Source organism: Muntiacus reevesi, chromosome 2 (assembly GCF_963930625.1).
Source record: "Muntiacus reevesi chromosome 2, mMunRee1.1, whole genome shotgun sequence".
NCBI classification, from domain to species: Eukaryota; Metazoa; Chordata; class Mammalia; order Artiodactyla; family Cervidae; genus Muntiacus; species Muntiacus reevesi.
The window spans coordinates 140,400,418-140,418,027 of record NC_089250.1 but is presented as its reverse complement, the minus strand read 5'-3'; the positions used below and the strand labels follow the sequence as shown (position 1 = coordinate 140,418,027).

Below are 17,610 nucleotides of genomic sequence, written 5' to 3'. Positions count from 1 at the left end.
TCTATCCCTAATGACAGTACCTAGAGAATTGTCTTCCCATTTGACATAGATCTTCAGGATAACTAAATTCTAACTCTTGAAGTAAACTGTTACCACTTGATATTTATTTAAAAATATGTGGGGGAGCAGAGTGAAGAGAAACTGCACAAAAATGCCATTTTTATAGAATGATCCTTTAAGTGGAAAAGCTTATCCACGACTTTAGGCAAATGAGCAGGAAGTCCCAAAGAGACTTTCAGATGGAAATGATTATTCTGCTTTTCCTTGAGCGCTGGAAGGGGACAGCATGACACCTGCTGAAAACAAGGGCTATATGTGTTCAGGACAACAGGAAGTAGTGACCAGTCAGAAGCTTGTCCTGACCTGGTTACAAATCTGGTTATAAAAGAAAGCAGCTCAAAGGAAATTTGCATGTCCAATAGGTTTCACTATTAAAGTTTACACAATGTAGAGTAATCAGCCAAGCTGGCTGGCTACCCAGATCACATGATTATGTAGAAACATGAAACTTGACTATGTGCTCGAGCAAGTTTTACTTCTCCCTAGTACAGAGGTGTTTGCCAGCAGCCTGCACTCTCAGAAATCAGACTCAAGTGACTGGGACCTTGAGATCACAGGCTTACCATGCTACTCCCGAGGACGGCCAGGGACTGCTGACGTGACCACTGGACGGCGATTTGTGACTCGTATAGTTACAAAAAGAATGGATAAGCTTAATAAAATAACTGTCCCCGCCAGTCAGAAGTTGAGGTAAGATTTTTGCCATCCAATACTTTTCCTTCTTCGTCTCCTTTTTTTTTTTCAATGATTTTACAGCATATCAGAAATACTGAAATGCTGGGATACTTTGCTTGTTCTAAGAAAGCCGAGTGCCAATTGCTATAGGGAAGTAGACTGTGTTTTTAAAGAAATGTGTAGGAACAAGTGGGCTTATTTTAGCTGACTTTGCCAGCGGTGGATTAAAATGTAAAGCTTTGAAGAGACAATAAAAAAAGAAAAGCCAAGGGCTTAGATTCTACCAGTGGTCAGCTTGGAGACTTTAAGCACAAGCTTTTCTTAAAAAAAAGTTTGATTTAATCTGAATACTGAAAGTTTTCATTGTGAATTTTTATTTAATGCTAAGGATTGTTGTAATAATTTGTATTAATTATGGTTTTACTATCTCATTTATTTTGTGGCTGTATATCACAAGTGTTTTGGGGGAGATTAGATCTATTTTTCCAGTGTCTTCATGTCAGTGCAACAATTATCTATAAAAAGATTAAATAAACCACTTAGGAAGAATAAATAAACCAGAAGTGACCCAAGGGGCAAGAACCAAGAAACTCCTCTGAGCTATGGAAAAAAAAAAAAAAAAGACTTTCCAAACTTTTATTTTTGAAGATTTTCTTTTTGTCTCACTGTAACAATATCAAGACTTTTGGACAGGGGAACTTTTAGGTGTTTGATGAGTGTTTTATATTTCAGCTACCATTTGAACTTTATTTTTTCATGGGTTGATGTGACACGTGTAGTGAGGAAGTTACCATAAATGATAAGGAGCTACAGAATTAGGGTTGTTGAGACAGAATTTAAGGGCAATTAGCCTGGGAATGGCCAAGGGACAGTCCTTGACAGTTATAATGGGTTATATACCTGGTAGGCCCTTGGTAAATGATAGTTTGAAACGAACTGCTGGTCTAGAAACAAGAGGCAGCGTGGCTGCAGTCAGTCCCTTCGAGGGCATGTTGGTAAGTGCTGTTGTTGACCGGCCCTAATGGGAGACAAGAAGGTCCTGCCCTTGGTCTCACATTGCTACACCATCATGGGAGGGAGCAGATAAAATAGTGCAAGCAGTAAGTGACTCAATGAGTGTAAGAAATGAATCGGAGTAGCCGGAGAGGTTTTAACAGAGAAGATGCATCAAGCACTAGGCTTTGTCAAAGTAAATGAACAAACCAAACCAAATAAAAATGAACATATAAATATGGAGAGCCAAGTAGTGGTGACCAGAAGGAAAGGAGCAGGGGACAGGGTAGGGGGCTGAAATGGGTAAAGGAAGTCAAGTGTATGGTTATGGATGGAAACTAAATTTTTGGTGGTGAGCATGCTATGATGTATATAGAAGTACGAAATATAAGGTTGTAAATGTGAAACTGACATAATATTATAAACCAATGTTACCTCAATAAAACAAAATAAATAAAGAGCTAGTCTTTGAGAGGCACATAAGATAAAAAGAAGTTGTAGAACTAGACACTTGGAGCTGGACTTGAGTATGTCCATTTGTAGGATGATGAGAACTTCCTTCCCAAGAGAGGCTGTAGAGTAGGCATGTGGTACCAGAAGCTCCTGATGAGGTTAGACACATAGGATGCAGCCATATCACAAAGGATTGTGAGGGTTCTGGCCACAAAGAGCTGGAAAATAGTTTACACTGTTACAGGTGTCATGCCAACAGGCTTAAGGGAGGTTGTCAAGGATGCTCAGTGAGAGGGGGGCGGCTAAAGTAACCCAAACCTCTAATGCTGCAGGCCTGGACTTGGGACAGAGCAGTGAGAAGGGAGACGGAAGGAAGGACCTGACCAAGAAACTTTGAGGGTTTCTCTCAAAGGAACAAGAAGGTTTAGAAGGTCCTTTTCAGGGATATTCCATAACCTAGGCCTGTACTAAGTTTTAGAACTTCTTCCAGGAAATCCAGATGAGATTTTAAATAGAGGAGGGCAATAGAACCTAAATTACTTTACAATTGTGCCCTCAGGGACAAAGTCCAGCTTTGTCACAGAGCCGTCAACAGACAACATACAACCATAGATTAGAGGGTGGAAAACTGCAGCTGTATTGTGGATAATCATATACCACATTCATCTGCTCAGGCAGAAGGAACTTTTCTTCCCCTACTTGGTGACTAAGTTGTTTTTACAGAATTGACCTGTTTTGACAAAATGTGCACTGTTGATGTAGAACTTCTCGAAGAAATTAAATTGTAAACACAATGAACCTGAAGCACCATTTAAAATCTTTTCTGTAATTAGATGGGATGGCAGGGCATAAGTAACTTTTTTTCCCCACTAGGTGACTGAGTTGTTTTTACAGAATTGACGTTCTGATAAAATGTGCACTGTTGATGTGGAACTTTTCAAAGAAATGAAATTGTAAACACAATGAACCTGAAGCACCATTTAAAACCTTTGCTGTAATTAGATGGGATGGCTGGGCATAGGTAAATGAATTCTTGATCCTTTTGGTTTGCCTCCTCTGTCTTGATTGGTTAGCATCACTTCAGAAGATTGACAACTGTGCAATTATTTGGCATTGAATGACAGTATAAGTGAAGAGCTGAGTTCATACTCTTAGGTTTATCAACACTTAAACATACTTTGCTTAAATTATTAGCCAGAAAAAAATAGAGAAGTAGTGAGTGTCCTTCTTGGGGGGAGGGCATGTAAAAGGGATGACCTTGATCTAGGGCTGAAAAGAAATTAGAGGCAGGAGTGACCAGGAGGAAAAAAAAGCAGAATCAACCAGGAAAGGAGAGCAGGAAAGATTGGAAGGAAAGTGGAGAGTCTCAAAATGAAGGAGAAACAGAAGGTTCCAGATGAACCTTCTGAGATGGACAGCTGGGGATGAATAGTCAAATCTGAGTTCCTACTACTGAAGAGTTGAAAAAAGCGAAGTGGCTCCATTGTACGTGACCACAGAAATGTGTAAGCACAGATTCTAGATTTTTTTCTCCCCTTGAGGTACTACATGAAGTTGGTTTCTCTGTTCATGGGAGTCCAAAAACATACAGAATCTTTTAGTTGATTCTCAGTCATGATTTTCCCTGGATTTTATAAGTTAACAATACCACCAGAAAAGCACCTCAGACTTGAGGTCTCAATCCTTCCACAGTAAATATTCCTGTTCACAAAAATATTACTGTTCTGGGTAAACGTTTCAACATTTACAATCCTGAATCACACTGACTGTATTTCTTTCAAGTTAGTGAAACTAGTTTGTGAAGGAATTTTTATGTTTTACATATACTTTTTTAAACTTTTAATTTTATATTGGAGTATAACCAACAATGTTGAGATAGTTTCAGGTAGACAGCAAAGGGACTCAGTCATACATATACATGTATCCATTCTCCCCGAACTCCCCTCCCATCCAGGCTGCCACAAAACATTGAGTTTGACTCATCATCTGTAATTGTGTATTTTTCTTTCTAGCCCCCACAAATATATATTCACTTATTTTTACAAATGCGAAGTCTTTGACATAGGCATAGATAAGCCAAGTCTCCCTAATCCTTATCTTATTGGTGTAAGAATATGGTATTTTTTCAGTCAAATGAACATATGTGTGACTTCAGGAGACTACTTAAACTTCCTGGTCCCAGCTTCTTCAGCTAAAAAGATAGCGATAATAATAGCACCAATCTCAAAGGGCTGCTGCAAGGATTAGAGCGATCCTGGCACACGATAATTATTGAATTGAAAAATGGTGGTTATTTAGTACCTTTATTGTTATTCCTATTAATTCTATAGGTGTGCAATTGACTTTCTGAACAGAAAAAGAGCACTTTACATGGATCCTTGATAAATTTCATGTCAGTTTCAGTTCTTCTTTTTAGCTATTTTGGCTATTTTACCTGTTGATTCTGACATCTGTGGCATTCAGCTTTGCATGGACTGTAGACGTGACAAACACCCTTTCTCTGCCTTCATCTAAGCGGCTAATAAACTGTCAAGCATGACAGAGCCCTGTCATGGGTGTCTGGGTCTCACAACGAGGGCTTTCACTTAGAGATCCTATTTGACAGACCCTGGGACATGACTTTTCTTCTCAGGTCTTGGAATCCTCAACTGGAGTCAAGTAACTTGACTTTTCCTGTTCACTTCTTCAGAAACAAATTTATCTTCTTTTCACCTTTCTGTCACTAGCTTCCTCTGTGGCCCTCTCTGTTTCTGTCAATGGTGTCACCATTAACCCGAAGTCTGATTCATCCTGCCTTCTGTACTTCCACTCATCTACCACACCCTCTAGTCTTTATTTCACAATACTTCCATATACGCACTTTTCTTTCTTTTTCTACCACCCCTTTCTAGATAGCTCTTCATCACCCCTGTGTCCCCGAGCTACAACATGAGAAGTTTGGATCTGATTATTCTCAAAGTCCCTCTCAGCTCTGATGCTGTGTGGTCCTTTAGGCATGAAAACCATACTTGAAATGTTACATCTTCTGAGGCTACCATTTCATCCCGTGACCTTCAGGAAATATGTCCTAATGGAATGATCAACTTATTTGAGATAGTTTTCAAAATGCTTTCAAACACTTTTCTTACAAACTTTTTGAAAACTGTCCAACTCTGAACACTGGGGTCAGAGGATTCAACTAGACAGCATCCAGATACATCATCCAGAAGATAGCTATGATGTATTTTAGAAGGACAAAGCAACCGGTGCCCAAAAGGGAAGAGTTCCAATTGCCAACTACTAGCTGTGGGTCCTGATGATGTCACTCAACTTCTCTAAGCCTCAGTTTCCTCAACTGTCAAATAAAGCTAGAGATACCTTCCTTACAGGTGTGTTCTGAAGACATGGGCTAAAGTACCCAGAATATTTGTCATATGGTCAGTATAACGAGTAAATAAAAAGTAAACACAACAATCAGTACTTCAACCCACCCTTCATGAGTGACTGCTTATTATGTGTCTTCCTACTCATGGTGGTAGATCCAACCCCCTTTAAACTGGAGTAGCAAGCAGAGCAGAAGGATGCCCAGGGGCTCATCATGGTGGATAGAGCACAGCCTGAATACAAGTGTGTCTGGACATCGCTCTTATCATTTTTTATAAGTTTTAGGTCAGAGGCCAGTGCTGGTATGAGAGGGTGCAGAGGAAGCACAGCATCTAATGTCAGAGATAAGATAGAGTTCCCAGGAAGTATGATTCCCTATTCTCTTCCCACTGCTCACCTGCACTATGTCAGCTGAAAACCTGCTCAACTGGACTAACTTGTGTCCTACCAATGGGTGGAATTCTCCGACAGGTCTCTTTCTTCTCATGGGCAAGCTATATGGGAGCCACATTAGAAATTTGCTTAGTGTTTGTGGATTTCAGGACCATCAGTTAGGAAACCTCAAGGCGCTCTTTCTCATCCCCTCTCATCTAGGCACAGCTCTGCCAGGAAAACCCTAAACCAGAGTCTACATATTCAAGGCGCCCTCTCTCCTGGATCCAACAATCATCTGAGCAATGTGCGCCATAGCTGAACAGTTCCTTCCTCTTCATGAATATGTTCCCAAATGGGCTATGATACAATTAATTAGGTTTCTGAGAACTGAGCCACAATTACATTCCACCCCTGCCTCTTACATCACTGGAGGGGAAGAGATTGGGCTGGCACCCAAATGTTTTAGGCACACATTTACAATCTCTTGGTTTTTCTCCACAGATAATTAAGCTCATCTGTTCTGTGAAGAATTTGCTTGTTTGGTACATTTTCAAAGATCTTACTATCGCCCTTCTGCGATGACATCAAGGCATCTGGGCTTGTTAAAGAACATGAATAAGGGGAAAAAAAGAAATTAAGTAATAGCTTATTATAGAGAAATTGAAACACTGGATGACTTTTCTTTGGCTTTTTAATTAACCCCATAGAAGCTGTCTTACCCTGCTCTTCCCCCGGACATAGCTGCATCATTTAGATCAGTGGTTCTCCACCAGGCACAATTTTGCCCTCCAAGGGACATCTGACAATCACACGTGGGGTGGGGTTGCTGCTCACATGTAGTTGGTAGATGCCAGGGACACTGTTGAACATCCTGAACTGTGCAGAGCGATCCTCACAGCAAAGTATTATCTGGCACAAAAATGTCAACAGTGCTATAGTTGGAAAACTCTAATTCAAATCAAGTGGAATGAATTTTATGTAGAATGAGAAGCGCAGATTCACTTGTATGTACTTAGAGTGCAGTATGTATTAAAGTTTAGAGTATATAATACATATCTTTGTCATTGATGTGGCGTCTGCTTGCTAGACTGATTTTCCTCTGATCTCAGTCAGGGGTTGCCAAGCAGAAAGTCCAGAAGTTCTTGAGTCTGTATGTCAATGAGTTGTTTTTGAAAGAAGAATTTTTAGTGTCAAACAAAGCTAGATGCCAGGAACGACATGAATCACTGAAACATATGTTGTTCTCTCCTAAGTAGAGAAATGAAAGAAGGAAAAGATTTCCAGACATCAGGTCAACCTTGTAACACTCTGTTTCTACCTCTTTAAGTAGACTGGGCAACTTGAGTAGAAACCACGAGAGTTAGGATAAATATCAGGTAGACTCTGATTTTGTAGGCTAGTGGTCACTGGGGCTACCATTGCCTCCCCATCGGACACATTGCATGTCTTGCCTTGTGATTTGGATCTGCCAGGTCCTTTAAATCTCAACTGACTTGGAACCATTCTGCTTCTTTAAGATGACCCTGCATCTCTCTATTTGCTCTGTTAGGTGTTGATATCTAAGCTCTCTGTAACAGCTTCAGTTTTCTCATTCCATGTACTTGCTGGGCTTCCTTAGCCTCCAGGAGCCAAGCACAGGATTAGAGGTTAAGAGGATGGCACACTCATTGTTCCAGAAATGGGTCCCCGCTGCAGATTGGTGGAATTCCAGGTCCTGCCTCAAGATCAAAGGAGCTGTGAATCCAGAAGTGTGACCCTGGCTTGCTGTCTACCAGGTCCCACTGACCTTAAGGGTCCCTAGCACATTGCAAGGAAGCAGCTGGCATTGGTACACGGGTCACCTGGCCTGCGGTAGACACCTTCTCTCAGGGAGACACCCCTCCTGCTGTGGGCTGAGCCTCTTTCTGGGTCATGCACTCCCATCCCCAGTTCTACACCCCTCAGTGGGCAGGCTTATGTCTTCCTTCCCACACGTGAACTTAGTGCTACAGTTGGGGACTGCCTGCTCCCCACAGCTCCTCCCTTGCTGCTGTTCCTCCCGGTCTAACCTGCCTGCTCCTACCTGTCCTGCCTCATCTCCCCTCTGAAAGGTCATCCATCAGCAGCTATATCTATAGACTGATTTTCCACTTAGGTATATTCACAACCCTTTTACAGCATCATGGCCCAGGTCCCCAAACTGGAAGTAGTCCAGCGTGGCTATTCCAATGCTCATTTCCACAGCAAAGCATGGAAGCCAGCATGTCCTAGATGAAAAGTGCTTCCCTGTCTGTCACTTTCCTGAGAAAGAAGCTTGTTACTCCCAGTGCATCCCTGCCTCCCAGCAGGCTAGCTGGGTGTCCTAGATTGCCACCAGATTTCAACCCTCCTCGAAGTGTAGGGAACCTGCAACAGAGGTCACTGAGTTTTCAAGGCATGGGCCATGCAGTCTCACAGACCCCCCAGGCTTGGTTAAGTGCTCTGTGGTTGTCGTCTTGGATTCTCAATAATTCTGAACTAGGAGCCCTGCATTTTCATTTTACACCAGGCCCCGGAAATTATGTAGCCAGTAATGGTCACAAGTTCCATGAGCAGCCTTGGCTGAACCTGCTCCCCCTGCAATATGTCAGGACACAAACATCAGTGGAGACGCCTCCTCCTCTCCTCTCCCCAGCCTCCAGATCAGAAAGGTTTACTTGGCAGGTAACATGGAGAAACCATCTCTCTACTCCCTCAGGTAAGATGCCCAGAGATGTGATGTTACCTATATAAGCTCACACTAGAGCCCAGTCTAGAACTATGCCTCCATGCTTGCCTGTGAGTAGGGAGGAGGAGCAGACCATGTCTATCTCTTTTTTTTTTTTCTGTGTTATTTACTGGCTAATAAAACATTCTAGCTTAGTCTGTGTTCTATGTTTCTCCGAGACTCTTTTTAAATTAAAAAGCAGATAGGTTACTAGTCAGAAATCCCAGTGAGGCCCTACAGAAAATTGCTGTCAGTATTTCATGCTATTACATGTTTCCAAGTCCAAACTTGAATTTCACACAAACGTAGGCATGTTTGGTACCCTATGATACTATATATTTTTCAAAGAATGTTCTCACAGTAGTTCATGTAATCTGAGAGTGAGTCATAATTAAAAAGAGCAGAGTTGGTCTTATGCATAGACTAAGTATAAAGGACCATGTGGTATAATTTAAGAAGTGCTCCAGAAAGGTGTTTATTTGTTTTTTGTTTTTTTTTTGCTGAATTTTGGAATCAGGCAGACTGAGGTTTGACTACTTGCTCTCTACTCCATAGGTCTTGGTCTTTGAGAAGATTAGTTAATCCTTTTTAGCCTCAGCTTTTCAGGGAAATGAGAATAATAATAAATAACATAATGCTTGTTCAGTTGTGCAGTCATGTCTGATTCTTTTCGAACCCATGGACTGCAGCCTGCCAAGCTCCTCTGTCCATGGGATTTCCCAGGCAAGAATTCTGCAGTGGGTTGCTCTTTCCTCTTCCAGGGGATCTTCCCAACCCAGGGATCCAACCCGTGTCTACTACGTCTCTAGCATTAGCACAAGGATTCTTTACCACTGAGTCACCTGGGAAGCCCATATAACATAATAGGGGTATTGTAACCATAAATGTATTAAATAGAGAGTAAGGGTTCAGAGAATGTCCCACAAATCCCTCCTGGCCTCGGCTCTGCTGTTGCCCCAAATTGTGTCCTTAGAGAGACATCCTTCTGTGATAAAGCAGTGTCTTAGAGTCCTGGCTCAAGATTAAATATCACTGTAATAGGTTCAGGCATTAAGCTCTTTGCCATCACTAGCACCCAGGCCGGAATCTAACAGCTCATCGTGGGGGCAGAGAGGTGTGCTCTTCTGTTTCCCACACAGATGTGGCTCAATCTGTGGTTGTTAGTTGAAAGAAGGGAACATTGTTCAGGAAAGTAGTGAAAAGAAGGTGAGAAAGGTCAGAGGAGGGAGACAACACCTAAATCAAGGGGGGCTCTAAACTAAGGTGCTTGGATAACAGGTTAGAGGGCTAAGCTCAAAGGTAGAAAGAAATGTTCTCCCTCATTGACTATGCTGTTGTTTACAACTTTACTTTGTTCAAAATTAAAAAGCTGCAGGGTGAAGAAAAACCTTTTAAACATGTTTGGCATATTAATGACCATACCCAATCCTAGGCGGGAAGGAAACAGTCATTTTTAGCACAAACAACTACAGTAGAATCAAATACAAACATGAAAAACATACTTTCAAAAAGGAAAATGGCAAATGTAATACCAAATTGAAAGCACTCTGGTGGCTCAGATGGTAAAGTATCTGCCTGCAATATAGGGTTTGATCTCTGGGTCAAGAAGATCCCTAAAGAGCTTCTTGATGAGGATAAAAGAGGTGAGTGGAAAAGCTGACTTAAAACTCAACACTCAAAAAACTAAAACCATGGCATCCAATCGCATCACTTAACAGCAAACAGATGGGGAAAAAGTGGAAATGGTGGCAGATTTTATTTTCTTGGGCTCCAAAATCACTGCAAATGTTGACCACAACCACAAAATTAAAAGACACTTACTCCTTGGGAGAAAAACTATGACAAACCTAGACAGTGTATTAAAAAGCAGAGACATCACTTTGCCAACAAAGGTCCGTATAGTCAAAGTTATGGCTTTTCCACTAGTTATGTACAGGTGTTAGAGTTGGACCATAAAATAGGCTGAGTGCTGAAGAACTTTTTAATTTAATTTAATTTAAGATGCTTTTTAATTGTGCTGGAGAAGACTCTTGAGAGTCCCTTTGACTGCAAGGAGATCAAACCAATCAATCCTAAAGGAAATCAATCTAGAATATTCATTGGAAGGACTGATGTTGAAGCTGAAGCTCCAATACTTTGGCCACCTGATGCAAAGAGCAGACTCACTGGAAAAGACCCAGATGCTGGGAAGGATTGAGGGCAGGAGAAGGGGATGACAGAGGACGAGATGGTTGGACGGCATCAGTGACTCAACAGACATGAGTCTGCACAAACTCCAGGAGATGGTGAAGGACAGGGAAGCCGGTCAGGCTGCAATCCGTGGGGTTGCAAAAAGTAGGACACGACTGAGCGACTGAACACCACCACCACTAGCAAATCACTGGAAAACTGAGCCCTCTACATGTATGTGACTATTTTGCTTCTTAAACTGTCTTTACACCCTCTTCAAGGTCAAAGTCCTCTTTTTATAGCAGAAAACTTTTTTATTTCCTATCATCATCCTATCCCACAGATTATCACAGTTGCCCAACCAATCCCAGATGACTGAATCGAATTCATTTGATGAATGATGAAAACAATTCTTAACATGATTAAAATAAAAGCTATCTGTGTGCCTCGAAAGTTAAGTAGGGGAAAAACATCTGCTTTAAAATTGCTAGTAACTACTTAGTGGGTCTGAGGCTTCCTTTTGGGGTGATGAACTGTTCTGCAACGAGGTAGTGGTGGTAATTGCACAGCACTGTGAATTTACTAAATGTCACTAAGTTGAATATTGAAATAGTTGAATGAGGAATTTTTGGTAAGAAAATTATTTTGCATATTTACTGTAAAATATTATATTATGGGGATCCATGATCGTTTCGTTTGACCAATTAGATACTGTGTCAAAGCATTTTTTTAAAATGCATTATTGGGGAATTCCCTGACGGTCTGGAGGTGAGACTCAGCGCTCTCACTGTGGAGGGCCTAGGTTAGCTCCCCGGTCAGGGAACGAAGATCCCACAAGCCAAGCAGTGTGGCCTACCACCACAAAAAATGTATTATTAATAAATGTTCCTGTATGGTAAACATTTAAGAATGACAATGCTTCCTTCCACTTCAATCTCTACATATGATATTTTCCAATAATTTTTTCACTCAGATCCCAAAGAAATGAGCTTGAGGCAAATTTTTTTGATGTATCAGAAATACCATTCTTACAAATCCACTCCTTGAAAATTTGCTCCCTGAAAATATCTTTGTTTTTAGTTATAGAAATGATTGTTCAGACAAGTGGGGTGTAACATGTAGACACAGCCAAGGGTCATTCCCCCGCCCCCCAAAACTAAGGTTAATTTTTTCTTTTAAACACACCCCTTTTCCAGAATTACATTTTCAGAATTTTCTGAAAATGATTAGAATTACTTGTCATGCAGTCTTACAAATTTGAGAATCATCTGCTTTACACAATAATTTTCATGCTGTTAGAGGAAAGACTGTAAACATCACAAAATTCCAGCTGTCAGCACCTGGCTAGAACAAGAAACAAATCAGAGCCCGACACAGTGACAGGGTTAGATAACATGACCTCCAGGGTCTCTTCCAAACCCAAGAGCCTCCTTGAGTTTTTTTTGCTTTCCATAACCTGCTTCCACATATTCTAGGAAGAAGTTTCCCTTTACCCCAGGTCCTCCATGCTATGTGGGTGAGTGAGAGCCCTCAACAGAGAGATGAAGGAAAGTGCTACATCTGGGGAATTCGTGTAACTCTATGGCTGATTCACATCAATGTATGACAAAACCCACTGAAAAAAAAAGAAAAAAAAAAAAAAAGTGCTACATCCCTACAGGCCGTTAAAATCAGGGTGCTGAGAGCCTGACACTTCTGCTGTCACATCAAGGGACAAATCTCCTAGGCCCTCAGTACAGCTAATTTAACCTACTTTCCCATCATCTCCTCCGTGTCAGGGCAGTGTGTCTCATGCCGAGCTGCCTCCGATAGGGTAAGGTGCACCAGGATTTTTTTTTTTTTGGAAAGGACTCAGGGTATTAGGATCCTCTTTATTCCTGGTTGTGCCACGTCAGCCCAATTTCTGTCTGCTTATAATTAAGATCTGCCGTCTAGACATGTCAAAGACAACCACAAAGTATTTGCAGATCTCAGTGGGAAAAAAGAAATAGTACAGTGTCTGGAGAAACTTGCAAATTACTTTCTCTGGTTCCTAGGTGGTTAGTAAGACAACCCAGGCTGTGAGATGTTCACATGGAAGGTGCACAGATGCCCCCACTCCAGGACTCTTAGGTGGCCTTTCAAACTAGGGTGATGAGAAGGACGCACGGGGATAGGTACCCAGGTCTCCTTGCAGCTGAGCCCAGGCACTCTACTTCCGAGCACGTTCTGCACCCGAGAGTCCTCGCCATATTCCTTCCTGCCACCTGCGTGTACTGCCCTCTCTCTTTCTCCTTCCCCCTGCGTTCTGCCCCTTCCTCTTTCTTCTCTGCCCCTCCCTAAAGACTGAAGCAGGCCCTGCAGAGCCCACGCAACTTTCCAGCAACAAGTTGAGCGGGGCAGACTTGTAGCAGGGCAGCAGTGGGGGAACGTGTAAACACCCCTTGGCTGGGGGAGGAACTGGATGCCTTCTCCAGGGACAGAAAGGAAGATGCCCAAAGGGGCACATGCTGAAGCTGGCCATCCACCCTGGTGAGGGGCCAAGCTGAGACAAGGCAGCACATGTCATGCAGGGCTGGTTGAGAGCATGGGTTCTGGAGTTGGACGGCCCGATTTCGAATCTCAGCTCTGTTGTTTACTAGATGTAGGACCTGGGGCAAATTGCTTCTCTGAGCAAGTATTTCCTCACTAAAAGTTGCGATAATTACAACAATGTGAATATACAATGTGTATGTGAATACACTACTGACTGTATGCTCACTTAACATTAGTTATCATAAATTTAATGTTGTGTGGTTAGTTTTAAAATGGGATAACAATAGGACCTATATCACCAGGCTGTGAGGGCTAGATGAGATAATACACGCAAAGTACCTGGCACATAATACATGCTCAGTGAGTGGAGGCATTCACTGCAGTGCCATTGATTATCCAATTGACCATTGGCCTGGCTCTCTGGGCCTGGACTTGTAAGCATGGCTCTGGGCTGCAGTATAAACTGGAGGGCACATCCCTGCTGAGGAAAGGCTGGTTCTTGAACAGGAAACTTGGGCCACATGCGGAAAGGATGGAGCAACGTGTAAGGGAAAGAGCTGGGGGAATCCTCAAAATTAATCTGGGGACAATGGCAGAATTTCTTTGGAAGTTAATGTCCTCCCTTCCAAGAGGTGGTTGACCCAGGATATTCCTAAAGTCTCTCTCACCATCAGACTTCTGTGACGACCTTAATGACAGGCAAAACTAGGAGTTTCAGAGCTATGTGGTCTGAGCCCAGCACTGGGGTCTCCTGGGCCTTGTATCTGCATCTGCAAATGGGGCTGGGGGAGACCTTACTCTCGGGAGCATCTTGAGGTATTCCACTGTGGAAAGGACTTGCCAAAACTTCTGTGCCAGCTTCACCGTGGACACACTCTCCAGAAGGAAGGGACTTCAGTTGCTGAATTCACAAATCTAAATATAACACCAACAATGCCACAGGAAGGCTGGCCTGGAGGAAGCTGGGCCAGGCTGTGGAAAGGAGGAGGGAAGCTAGTGAGAGGACAAGGGCTGCTGCATGCAAAAACAGAACAGTCACTCAAAAGTGGCATTCAGTTTCAAAATGACAGTCAGTGGCCAGAGACTTCAGTTCTGAGACAGAAATTATCCAAAGAGAAATTATTTTGTGTGAATCAGAGATGCTCCCTAACCCGCCCCACCTCCACCCCGCCAACCCATCTGTCTCTCTCTGCCCTTTGGTCTGACACAGGTCAGATGTTTCTGTCATGTGACATGGTGGCAGAGGGACCTTCCTCCTACATCACCAGAGGCAGGGCTTTTGTCATAGCAGCTCTGAATCCACACGTGCCCTGCTTGGTCTGCTCACTGAACACTGGAATAACTAAAACAAATACATGTCTTGCATAAAACAAATGATAATATTAAATTTTAAGGGGAAGACCCCGCCCTTTTAAGGGAAGACCCCGCCAACAAGTCAGTTGTTGTTGTTTAGTCACTAAATCATGCCTGACTCTTTTGTGACACCATGGACTATAGCCCACCAGGCTCCTCTGTCCATGGGATTCTCCAGGTAAAAATACTGGAGTGGGTTGCCATTCCTTTGTCCAGGGAATCTTCCCAACTCACGGATCAAACCTGAGTCTCCTGCACTGTAGGCAGATTTTTTACCGTCTGAGTCATCAGGGAAGCCCCTAAAATGTTTAGTTGTATCCAAATTTTGAAGACCTTTGATTGCCAAGATAATGAGTATGTACCTTATCCTGCAAGAAACAGGGAGAGATCAATGACTATCCATGAGTGGAGTGACATGATAAAAGGAGCAATTTAGGAAAATGAACCCAGAGAAGGGGAGAGGCTGAAGGGAAGGAGACAAGATGGAGGAACACAGAGGAATGGATGGAAAAGATGGGGCACATATATACAATGGACTGTCACTCAGCCATAAAAAGAATGAAATAATGCAATTTGCGGCAACATGGATGGACCTGGAGATTGTCATACTGAGTGAAGTCAGACACAGACAGAAACATATCATATGATATTGCTTATATGAGGACTCTAAGAAAAATGATGCAAATGAGTTTATTTACAAAACAGAAATGGACTTATAAACTTGGAGAGTGAACTTGTGATGGCAGGGGAGATGGGGGGTACAATTAGGGGGTTTGGGATTGACATATACACTCTGCTGTATTTAAAGTGGATGACTGGCAAGGACCTACTGTGTAGCACAGGGAACTCTGCTCAATATTATGTGGCAACCTGAATGGGAGGAGAATGTGAAAGGCAGCAGATACATGTGTACGTATAACTGAGTTGCTTTGCGGTACACCTGAACCTTTAGTTCAGGTATAGTTTATCAACTATACTTTAATATAAAATTAAAAGTTGTTTTTTTAAGAAAAGATGGGGGCGGAGCACTGGCATAGTCTATCATCCATGAGATCACAATGGCTATAGCTGCAGGAATGAACAAGAGGGTATAGAGAAGGGTAAAATTCGTCTAAATATGAATTGATGTAACTGGTAATAGGAGATGAATAGTCAGAGAAAAAGTTTAAAAAAAAAGTTGGAAATTTCATGCCTGAACACCCAAGAGCACCAGATTATTTAATTACTTATTAAATTTAATAGCAAAATATACCATAAAATGATTAGCAGCATCTTAAAAATAAGTCCTGAGTCAATAAGTGAGATCATTAAAACTCCTGAAAAAGGAGGAAGTCAGTTAAACAGACCTAGTGATGATCACTGCATTTTAAAAAATCTATTTATAGTATAAAGTGGTCAAGAGACTGGATTTTTTTTTTTTTTTTTTTTTTGCCTCTCTCACTATATATATACACCAAAGAAAGCATTAGAGATTTCTATTCCAAATTGATCTTAGAAACATATAAGTTGGAGATAGCAGGCCAGTTGTGAGGAGAGCACAGATAGATGTCCTAAGCGTACCCAGCCAACTAGAGGTTAATAGAGGTTAACTAGATAATTCGCAGGCAGTCATCCGGGCAGTTCAGAGAGAGGCTGAATAATTCTCGGTCAAGACAAAAAGTCAGGCTTGGTTCAGCAGACACTGGAGAACTGCTGTAGGCCCTAGAAGAGAAAGCAACCTGGTGAAAGCTGGGTTAGTAAACGTGAGCTGAATAGACCCTGACAAGCCTTCAGAGCATGGACTGGAGAGGTACATTGCCAGAAGCAGCTTTTTCCTTGTGTGAAGGGGAATTTATAGGCTTGTATTTTGGTTGCAGGAGAAGGAGCAGCCCTGTGCATACTGAAAGGATGAAGCTCCAGAACTGGGCTCAAGGTTAGGATGTGGGGATGAAGAAGGAGGAAGGATTTGCCTTGTTCTTTTTGTTTGTGAAGAGTTGCTTAAACATGAAATTTTCTTTAATCCATTCCTAAATTCAGATTAAATAGGGATTTTCTCAGATAAACATTGCTTTGCACTCTACCTTTTCTCAAAAAACAGTGAAAAAAACATCATAAACCTTGCCTTCTCATGGTTCTCTGTGAGTGTACTAAGTAGCTAAAAACAAGAAATTTTCTGGGTTTTTTCTACAAAACTTTAAAGAAAGCGGTTCTTGCAGATGATACCATCTTTCAAATCATCTATATTTAATAAAAATTATTAGAAATGTTTTAATGAAACACAACTTCACTTGGAGTACTCTTTGATGGTCTGACCATACACAGCTGCCTTTCCAGGGAACCTCATGCCCACCCTGGTGCTAGTAGAGTTCTGCACCCCACCAGTCCATCCTTCCATGCCAATCAGCCAGGCTGGGGAGCATTTTCAGTCAACCCTCCCTGCCACTACCAAAAAACAAAATAAACAAAAAAACACCCCAGAACCACCACCAACAGCAATAATAAAAACCAATTCTGGATTACCTTCCAGTCTGGAGAAAAGCTATCCAAGCTCATTCTACAAAGACCATCTATTGCCGACAGCCACCATTACAGTAGCATACAAAATGGTTTCACTGTCCTAAAAATCCTCTGTTCCACCTACTCATCCTTCCTTCCCTCTTCCTGAACTCCTGACAGCCACTAATCTTTTTACTGTCTCTATGGTTTTGTCTTTTCCAGATTCCGGGTGGAATCATACCATATGTAGTCTTTTCAGACTGGATTCTTTGACTTAGTGTATATCACATTTTTAATCAGAAATCATCAGAAATTAAAAACTATGCAACATATGCAACCAGCCACTATTTGTCTCTGAGCCCAAAAAAGAAAAAAAAAAAAAGGTTATCTTTTGCCATTCAAATTATACTAGACCTATCCTTCTTTTACAGAATTCCTGCCCCTGGGATTCTGGG

At 42.0% G+C, this 17,610-nt stretch overlaps 1 protein-coding gene across 1 annotated transcript in view; it reads left to right on the top strand.

The window, feature by feature from the left end:
- Window positions 1-503: 503 nt before the first annotated feature.
- BLNK (B cell linker) overlaps window positions 504-17,610 on the top strand; it is a 79,541-nt gene continuing 62,434 nt past the window's right edge. Inside the window, exon 1 of the mRNA XM_065920053.1 lies at window positions 504-750. Coding sequence (XP_065776125.1) covers window positions 704-750 — 47 coding nt within the window. The 5' untranslated portion in view covers window positions 504-703. The remainder of the gene's footprint in view (window positions 751-17,610) is intronic.